Here is a 10,000-nt window from a genome sequence, read left to right as displayed (position 1 = left end):
TTGGAAATTAAATGGAAACACAAATAATTAATGATTATAACTCAGTCGTTTCAGTGATAGAGGCTAGCATTCCTTTAAACAGGTGACATGTTGGTTAACCCGTGAGCTGAAGGTCAGACCCTCTACGACATCGTCGCTGGAAAAAGTTCAAGAACCTCGTGCTCGCTGTCGACTCACATCTTGTGCTGCTAGGAAGACTCCAAGAAAAAAGAGATTTCCGGTTTAATGATTTTTGACTGCTTGGACTTTTTCAGGCTGCTGAGGTGGAGGCCGCCGACACGTCGGCTCAGCCAGCGAACGCTGCTGCTCCTCCTAAAAAGGTCAGTGCAGAAGGTCGCTGGTTTGAATCCCTGGTGGTCCACGATCAGTCTCATGTCAGGTGATCTTGTCGGTCTGGAGGCTGATGAAGCAGGTGTGTCTCATCCTGCAGGTGCCTGCTCACCCTCACTTCGATGCGGTGGCTCAGAGCTGGGAGGACAGCCCTTACATGTTCATCCTGCACATCAGAGAGATCAGAGACAGCCGAGCCCCCGACCTTGCCAGCCCACCCACTCCCTGGAGTCGACAGCGTCAGTACACACACACACACACACACACACACACACACACACACACACACACACACACACACACACACACACACACACACACACCTCACTATCAGTGTTTCTGTTCAGCTCTGCCTTCCCGTTGGCTCCCTGTGGCTGCATGGGTCCAGGGTCCAGCCACTGATCTGCTGTGGTTTGTGTTTGCAGTGCAGATCAGCATGAAGGGTCCTCATGACTTCATATCAGCCTCCAAGTGGCCTCTGATGGTGGTGAGAAACACGCCTTTAAGTGATGCTCCTCCCAGGAGCCCCCCACCAACAGGAGTCTTCAGCTCACTGATGTTTCCCCCCGCATCACTTCGTAGTGACTCCAGGATGCAGGCAGATCCTGCCATGTGTATTTAGCTTGAGGCTAACGGAGCCTGATGGCTAACAGCAGCTAAGCTGTCCACAAAATATTCATAACAAACTCTCCAGCTCGTCGTCTGGTACAATCCAGGTCTCCTCAGTCCAGCTGGCTGATCAGTAACCCACAACTTGATCACAGCTAAAAACGAGCTAGAATAATTATCACAACAGCTCAGGAGAATCTGAAGTTAGACCCACAAACGGGACAGCAGGTGATCTGGCAGGAGGAACACAGTTGTAGAATGTGATATCCAAGTAAACATGGAATACAGAGGGGAGGAACTGGACATGAACATGATGTCAACATGCAGAAACAGAAATCTAGAAACCAGCATGATAAACCTAGACTGTCCCAGCTGTCATTGGCTGAGGGGCGGGTTCACCCTGGACGGGTCGCCAGTTCGTCACAGGGCCGTCAGGAGCAGTCAGGGTCTCAGTATCTTGCTCAAGGACACTTGGACATGGTCACGGGGCAAGTGGGGATTGAACCAGCGACCCTTCAGTTGCTAGACGGCCACGTGACCACTGAGCCACACCGCGCCATATTTGTACTTCGGCAAACTTGTAATAATACATAATGTCACTGAAGTTATATTCTCATTCATTTCCCCGGTCATGGCACCCCACACGTACGCAGACCAGTAGTTATCACAGCCCTGAGAACACTCCACTCTGACCCCCACGTCATCAACCAGCCGCATCGTAGCAGCGGCCGAGTTCACACGCGGTGCCTTCCTGTCCCCAGTTCTACATGGTGATGTGTATCGTGTACGTGCTGCTGGCGTTTCTGTGGCTGGTTCTGTCAGCGTGCTACTGGAGGGACCTGCTCAGGATCCAGTTCTGGATTGGAGGCGTCATCTTCCTGGGCATGTTGGAGAAAGCCGTTTACTACGCTGAGTTCCAGAGCATCAGATATGACGGCATGTCAGGTAGGTCCGACAGGTAGACTAGTGAGGTGGTAAAGATGGCGCTGAGGAGTAAAGAGTTGTAATGCCTCCTCTTGCAGTCCAGGGGGCAGTGGTGTTTGCGGAGGTGCTCTCTGCGGTCAAGAGGACGCTTGCCAGGGTGCTGGTGATCATCGCCAGCCTGGGATACGGCATCGTCAAGTGAGCGCCACTCTTCTCCTTCTGCATGGATTACGAGGCAGGAGTTGACCGATGTGTTTACTCCAGCGCAGTTATTGACCATTGATGATTGATCATTAAATATTAAAATCCTGTATTTGAGCTTTGGTGTTCACCAATGATGATTTCCTATCATTTAGTCTCCCAAGTGTGAGAGCTCTGGCTGGTGAATGTAGTCATGTGACAGCTGACGTCTCCCCGTGTCCACCAGGCCCCGGCTCGGCGCGTTGCTGCACAGAGTTGTCGGCGTCGGGCTGCTCTACCTGATCTTCTCCATTGTCGAGGGCATCGTACGAGTCCACACTGTAAGTCCCCCCCCCCCCCCCCCACACACACACACACACACGGACAAACACACAAGTTAATCAAGATCAAAAGTGTCATGACAGCATGAGGAAATACTCGGCTCCAGTGCCTGAGAGCAGGAGCCTCACTGAGGGTGCCCCCCCCCCCCCCCCCAGGGTCCTCACAAGCATAGAAAAAAAAGCTTTGAGTGTCTAACTTGTGTCTTTCTCCAGGATCGAGGTGAGAACGACACCAGTAGAGTTTTGTGTGACATAGTGCTGGCCTTCACTGACTCCTGTGTTGTCTGGTGGATATCCTTTAACCTGTATACACACACACACACACACACACACACACACCTGAGGGGTTTTTTGCTTGTGGAAAGCAGGTGTTACTGGGGTTTTGGTTCCCTCCACAACTGTTTACTTTGTTACTCTTAATCCATGCGGGTGTGTATGGAAGTTGTTTTTTCCCTCCATCATTACTTCTTCGTGTGTTATTGAGTTGTACATCCAGCTCAGAGTTTGTCACTGATCGCTGAATAGAATTTTAAGAATCAAAAATTCTCCTTGATTTAAAAGTGGCACTTTCCGAAAGTACATTTTCCCATACAAGTACTCACTAATAGGAGCCATGAGCTCAGGTGTTTCTCCTCCGGAATGCAGGAAGAGCGCACACGGATATTTAGCTTGAAGCTAACAGAGACTGACAGCAGTTGGGAGGGTAATGGAGCGCACAGCTGGGTACAGATCAACGACACGATTCAGTGAGATGATTTACTCACGACTCCCTCAGAGCAGACACCTTCACCCACCCCTGTGGTCTTTGACCTCACACCTCAGGTTGGGAATCACTGATCTGTAGCGTGGAGCCAAAGAGCTCCATGTTGCTGGAGTATCTTGAATATCCTGCTTTCAGTGTCAGACAACATGACTAGAACATATGAGAAACACACTCGTACACATACGTGACGAACGCCTGGTGTGTTGAAGCGTTGGAGTGACGGTTAAACCCCACCGTCTGCTCCACAGACTCAGGCAAACACCTCGCTGTTAGTGAGTGAGGTAGGCTGTTCCCTCCTCTCTCATCCCTCTCTTTTCCTTTACTTCCTCATCTTCCTCCTCCTCCTTCCTACACCATCCCGCCTTTCTTCTCTCCTCCACTTCCCATCAACTCTCGTTTTTTTCTCTGGCTTCTTGTCTGTCTTTGTAGGCTGAAGATGATGTAGTTCTCCTGGCTGCTATCCCCCTGGCTGTGCTCGACTCTACCCTCTGCTGGTGGATATCCACTACTGCGCCTTCTTCCTGTAGACTCCAAAACTCTTCGCATTTCTATAATTCTTCCTTTTTTTTCACTGTTCAGTAGAAACCAGTGAATGATGGTCAGAGTTGTGCCATTCGTTCATGTTGGTCCAGTAACCCTAGAGGCCCGCGTGTGCACCTCCATCTGGACTGCAGTTTGACCACAACAACCTGATGTTGAGGCACTCAGGGTGCAGGGAGGGCACCGACCGTGATAGCACGTCTGAAAAAGCATGAGTGAATGTTGACAGTCACGGATACCGAGTGGTAGCTGCAGAGGTCGTTGATAGTCCTTGACTGTACCGTCACATCTTTGTGAGTCTGGCTCAGACGATGAAGCTGCTGAGGCTGAGGAGGAACGTGGTGAAGCTTTCGCTCTACAGACACTTCACCAACACACTCATCTTCGCCGTCATAGGTAGGTGAGCGAGCGAGCGTGCGTGTGTTGGTGGGCAGAGCTGCCTCTTCAAAGCTTGTGTGTTTGTATGCTTTGCAGCGTCCGTCATCTTCATCATTTGGACCACCAAGACCTTCAACATGTCCAAATGTCAGTCTGTAAGTACTTAAAACCAAGATTCCCGCACCAGCTTTTAGTCTCTGAAGCAGACAAGAAGACTGTCCGTCTCCAGACGCAGGCTAGTTAGCTTAGCACAATGAAGGGTCCATGTTCCTCTAAGAGTGGGTCTCTGTGTGAAGGACTGGAGGGAGCTGTGGATTGATGATGCCTTCTGGCGTTTCCTCTTCTCCATCATCCTCTTGGTCATCATGTTCCTATGGCGACCATCAGCCAACAATCAGAGGTGTGTGTGTGTGTGTGTGTGTGTGTGTGTGTTTTCTCTGTAAACTGTGTTGAACCGCCAGTGTCTGTGTGTGTAACAGATATGCGTTCAGCCCTCTGGTGGATGAAGAGAGTGATGAAGAGGAGAAGGAGCCCATGGTGAACGAGGCCTTCGGTCAGACTCCTCCCACTCGTTCACTCTCTATCCCTCCGTCCACCCTTCAGGCTCCTCTTTCTATGTTATTTATTTAGCAGAAAGTACAGATTTGACCTTTCTATTGCTTTGCTCATATTTCCATCCATTCCAGAGGGGATGAAGATGAGGGGCACCAAGAGTGAGACCAACGGCCTGGCAAAAGCCAACAAGGTGGTGAGTGACAACGCAACAGCAGGCACGAGAGAACAAATGAGAACTGGCGAGCCGTTTTTCTGCTTCTCACACCCAGGAATGATCTTCTCACAGGGTACTTGTCAGTGGCGGTTATGTTTGGTGTGTGTGGAGGCAGCGGCCGTCCCCTCGCCACTGTAGAAACGCTACACAAAGACAGCTCCTCCATTGTTTCATGATGGACGCTGTTGGTCCGCATTCATCGGTCTGTCAGTGAGAATCTTGACTGTAATTAACACGACTAAACACCGTGTTTGTGTCCAGGATGAAGATCTGAAGTGGGTAGAAGAGAACATCCCGTCGTCTATGGCCGATGTGTAAGTTGTCTTCTGTCAACACTGAGACACTGAAACTTGGTGCCTGAAGCAAACGCGTTGTGTTCAAGTCTTTCAGTCCGTCTCTGCCTTCACGTACGATGTCCACAGTGTGGTTCCACCGCCTGCTCACACCATGATGAATAGTTGGGGATCCAACATATTCATAGAACTTTTTACCTCTCATAAAAAGATGAGATAATAACTCGTATTGTTTTTAATCTGGCAGGCCAAATTTAACCTTATGGTGGGCCAAATAGGCCCCCGGGCCCACTTTGGGCAGCCCTGCCATAAAAATCTGACTCTTCTTGAATTCCTCTCATCTTCTTCTGAGGTCTTTCAAATGTGAAGTTCTCATGGTTTAGCAACAAGTATTTCTTTCTGCTCCGCTTCAAGTTCCTGCTGGCTCTGTTTTACCGTAAAGATCAGAATGTAGGTGCACTCAAGATTTCCGGGGCAGCTGGTTAAACTAGAGAATGTGCAGTTGTTCTGGATGTCCTTCAGTCACCGCCAGCTGTTTCGTGTTTAGCGATGCTGGTTCTGTCAAAGTGGCTGGTAAAGGCTGACTTGCTGTTTGATTGGCGGCCTCCTCCTCCTCATCGTCATCATCAGCAGCTGTTGCGAGTCAATATGAATTCAGTGTGATGTCACTGATTCTTGTTACATCATGGAATTGTAATTCTTTTTTAATTTCCTCCTTGCAGCGCCCTGCCCCCTCTGCTGGACTCTGACGAGGTGGGTGTCAGTCTCCTGAAGGTCATGGTCTCAAGTATACATTGACACGCTGAGACACGCCCCCAGCCAGCTCAGATTTCAGGGGCACTTCTGATATCTCCACAAAATATTTTCTCTCCAATTTAAGTGTTGTGAAGCGCTAAAGAGACGAGCACATTACTGAGCTGCAGGTTTATTTATGGATTTGTCCATCAGTGAGGAAGATTTGTCCGCCGTGCTCTCCTCTACCTTCGCTCTTGGTGCCGTCAAGGCGGCTGTCACCTCATCTTCGGCTCCGATGCTGCTTTGTGTTGCAGGAAACCATGACGACTAAATTTGAGATGTCCAAGATGGAGTGACGAGGCCAGATGGAGGATGGAGACAAGTAGTTTCCGAAAGAGTGATTGAAGAACATTTAAGTGGTGTCGCATGCGGCGGGTGAACGAGGGAATGGTGAGGAGCGAGTGTTTGCTTTACGTGATTCAATCCCTGACTTTATGAGCTTTGTAAGCCTTGATTGTACAGACACTGGGAGGAAAATCAATCACAGTGGCACACAGATGCTTTTATTTTTTCTTTTTATTGCCTGTTTGTATTTATATCTATGTGTGTATATATCTATATATAGATGTATATGCACACACACTCAGTATATTTTGACAAATTTGAAGTCACGAGGTTCTTTCAAGGTTTATTGGAGGAAACGCAATTCTGGGATCTTGGGCCGTTTCCTCTCAGTAGCTCCCCGTCACTGCTGTCGGGATTCTCCGGTTCGGTTCGGGTTCTGGAGTTCCACTGGTCTCATGTGGCCTCTTTCTCACTGTCAGAACACAAAGACAGAACAAGCTTTTCTGCTTTGTTGGGCTGCCTCCAGTGCAGCTTGAACTTTCCTGTCTCCTCGTATCAGGATCACTTCTCTTCATAAAGTTGCCGGTTCTTCAAAGATGAGCGGGAATTGTTTTATTGTGTTGTCTCACTTTCTATTTTTGTGTCTGCACAAAAAGAATTTTGTCAGGATTTTGCAACAAAAGGAAGCAAAAAACAAAAAAACTGGAGGTTTTTGCATCTGACTGTTTGTGAGTTAAGATGTAGAAGCTTAGGGATGTCATTAAATGATAAAGAAAATCAAATAAGTTGTGTGACTGTTGTCTTACCGCTGTGTTGCCCGTGACAACAAGGGAGGGAACATGGTTTGTCAACTGTTTCATGGTCGCAGCATCATTCAACAAAAACAACACACATGCCGTCTAAAGACAAACCCCTCCCTTTAGGACAGCCTTCCAGAACCCACGTGTCATTGGCCGACAGCTCCGGCGTAAACGCCGTCTATGACCACGATGATCTGCCTGATGGAGACGAAGACCTCCTGACTCTGCTGGCGTTCAGATGAAGAACGTTACAGGAAGCCCTGCACCTAGCGGCGAGCCTGCTCATGTTAGTCATCCCAGTCAGCCGTCCCCCCTCCCATCAGATACCAGTTCACTTTCCATCTGCGTCTGGCCTGGAGGAGCCTAACCGGGGCCTGTAGAACCAGCAGGACCAACTCACTCGTACTCCAGAACCTGCAAGTGTAGTTTGATAAAACTGTCCACTTCCTGCCATGCTGGATTAAATTTACACTTCCCTGACACGGTCACTGGTCGCGGTGTTGCAAGGTGGGAGATCGAAGTGTGACTCACATCCCAACTGGAACAAAATGTTACACAATCACTTTTATTTGAATTTGAAAGACATTGTCGTCCTTTTTTTCTGGGTATTTTTGAGGGATCCCAGCACTTAAAGGACCTTTTGTGACGGCTGGATTTCCTGAAATTCCGGCTCAAGCCGGTCTCGTTGTGTCTGATTTCTGCTGTTTCACCTTCTAACAACTACCAGTTCATTTAGCACCGCCGTTTTTGAACAATTTCCTGTTTCCCTCCTATCTTAGTCTCCTTCTTGATAGATTTTTGCCATTGCGGGCCCCTGTAAGAGCTGTGCAAGTGTCAGCAGCACAACCTCCGGTCCAAGCTGCGTTTCAGTGACCAGCGCTGTCGTTGGCAACCTGGACTTCAGGTGTGTTGGGTTGTTCAGCTGGACGTTAAGCACCTCGTCCACTTGTTAGCTAAAATTGATGCAGGATTATGACAAACTAGTATGTTTTTGTTCTGCTATCAAGTGGGCCAGTGTCCTGATAACAGTGCTCTCACTTTTAAGGTACTTTAGGTTAGGAAATGAGGAGCCGTATGTGATGATTTATGAGGTGGACAGTAGACACAAAAACATTCAAAACTTCTAATAAGAATAAAAAATAATAAAACAATCTTTAAAAATAAGTTGCAGGCCAGAAGTATAAAACAAACAGAAGAAATATAAAAGGATATGAAACGGCAATAATAAAAACTGTGACTCAACATGTGAGGCCGGGCGAAGCGGAACAGCAGCGGGACCTTCAGCTGCTCCGTTGCACTGCCTTAGCGGTTAGCTGACCTCAGTGAGCATCTCAAACTGATGCTGTTGGAAGTTTTTAAGTTTTCATTTTTAAATTTTACATTTGATCTTACAGAATTTTATAGAACTAATAATCTGTTTTCGTATTTATGTACGCTCTGTATGGTTTAAACACGGTTTACAAAATATTTTAGATTTTCTTAGCGCGTTTCACGTCCCAGCAGTTCACAAACTGAGTTGAGGCTCGGTTATCGTATATTTAGTTCTTCATTATAACAGCAGGGGGTGCTAATCAGTCACAAAGAAACAGCTGTTGCCATGGTAACGCCACACATCCTCTGTAGTCATAGTGAGGTGACGTCATGTCGCTGCCACGGTTGTCTTCCCCGTCCTGAACCTGCTGAGCTCCTCACACATCAGACGCTCTTCCTGCTCTTCCTCGTGAGTTCCAGAACCTTTCCTCAAGGGTTTACAGGCTGAGCTCCAATCTGAACCGTTCAAGTGAGCCAGTGATCAGCAAAGTATCTCTTATGTAAAATTCAAGTCTTATGGAATCGTCTGTCCGAAGACTGACAGACGTTTGATCCGATGCACAACACTGGAATGCTCCTTGTAGCCTGACAGGAGGTGATGCTCCAACCTGCCGGCCATCGTAGTTGTTGGAGAACTACAAAACGTGGCTGTTGTGTTAAGATGTCGTGAGCATCATGTGTCCATGATTAGTTGAACCAACACAGGTGGGGGCGTTGTGTGTGTGTGTGTGGGGGGGGGGGGGGGGGGGGTCTGAAAGAAAATAAACATCATTGTTTTGAACAAATAAAATACTGAGTGACAATCTGAACTGAGAAGTGAAGCCAGGAAATAACACAAATAGAAGAGACACAACACAATCAGACAAAACAAATCAATACACAATTGAATTTTAAAAGGAGATGGCATCAACACCTGAGCTGGTCCAAGAGCAGAATCAGAAGTGTGGGATCGGCACCAGTGAGGACGCAAGTCTTCATCAGGAGAAATCAGCTTGAGTCCAGACAAATGCACTGGAAGGCTGCTGAAGTCAAGAAAATCAAAGATGGCCGCCTTAAGAACATAATTGTTCTAAATGTGGGGTTTTCTTGTTTTATTTTGTATTTTTTTACATTTAACAACACAATTTGATGAGTTCCTCCCACAGTCCAAAGCCATCAAGAGGGACCAGGTTAATCCAGACTCTAAATTGACCGTAGGCGTGGCTGGGAGAGCCAATGGTTGTCTGTCTCTATGTGTTGGCCCTGCCATGGACTGGTGACCTGTCCAGGGGGAAGGCTGCTGGGATAGGCTCCACCCCCACCACCCTGAACAGGAGAAGAGGGGGAACATGGAGGGATGATGGATGGATGATGGAGGGATGGGTGGAGGGATGGATGGGTGGAGGGATGGATGATGGATGGATGGGTGGACGGATGGATGGGTGGATGATGGATGGGTGGAGGGATGGATGGATGGATGATGGATGGATGGATGGGTGGACGGATGGATGGAGGGATGATGGATGGGTGGAGGGATGGATGGATGGATGATAGATGGATGGATGGGTGGACGGATGATGGATGGATGATGGATGGATGATGGATGGATGGATGGGTGGACGGATGATGGATGGATGATGGATGGATGGATGGATGGGTGGAGGGATGGATGGATGGATGGATGGATGGGTGGAGGGATGGAT

At 48.3% G+C, this 10,000-nt stretch overlaps 1 protein-coding gene across 2 annotated transcripts in view; it reads left to right on the top strand.

The window, feature by feature from the left end:
• Positions 1-6,982, top strand: part of LOC147255232 (Golgi-pH regulating cation channel) — a 17,938-nt gene extending 10,956 nt beyond the window's left edge. The window contains exons 7-21 of one of the 2 annotated variants that reach the window (XM_086216998.1): positions 255-320; positions 431-569; positions 756-817; positions 1,701-1,884; positions 1,962-2,061; positions 2,291-2,384; positions 3,577-3,647; positions 3,977-4,083; positions 4,162-4,220; positions 4,362-4,465; positions 4,545-4,618; positions 4,752-4,813; positions 5,096-5,148; positions 5,850-5,880; positions 6,177-6,982. In XM_086216998.1, coding sequence (XP_086073124.1) covers positions 255-320; positions 431-569; positions 756-817; positions 1,701-1,884; positions 1,962-2,061; positions 2,291-2,384; positions 3,577-3,647; positions 3,977-4,083; positions 4,162-4,220; positions 4,362-4,465; positions 4,545-4,618; positions 4,752-4,813; positions 5,096-5,148; positions 5,850-5,880; positions 6,177-6,218 — 1,248 coding nt within the window. In that variant the 3' untranslated portion in view covers positions 6,219-6,982. Of the gene's footprint in view, positions 1-254; positions 321-430; positions 570-755; positions 818-1,700; positions 1,885-1,961; positions 2,062-2,290; positions 2,385-2,597; positions 2,678-3,576; positions 3,648-3,976; positions 4,084-4,161; positions 4,221-4,361; positions 4,466-4,544; positions 4,619-4,751; positions 4,814-5,095; positions 5,149-5,849; positions 5,881-6,176 lie in introns of both variants that reach the window. The other variant, XM_086216997.1, reaches the window with a different exon arrangement.
• Positions 6,983-10,000: the final 3,018 nt, after the last annotated feature.

Source organism: Aulostomus chinensis, chromosome 10 (genome assembly GCF_037954235.1).
Source record: "Aulostomus chinensis isolate RoL2024-O1b breed Wild chromosome 10, RoL_Achi_v1.0, whole genome shotgun sequence".
NCBI lineage: Eukaryota > Metazoa > Chordata > Actinopteri > Syngnathiformes > Aulostomidae > Aulostomus > Aulostomus chinensis.
This window is presented reverse-complemented; position numbering and strand designations above follow the sequence as displayed.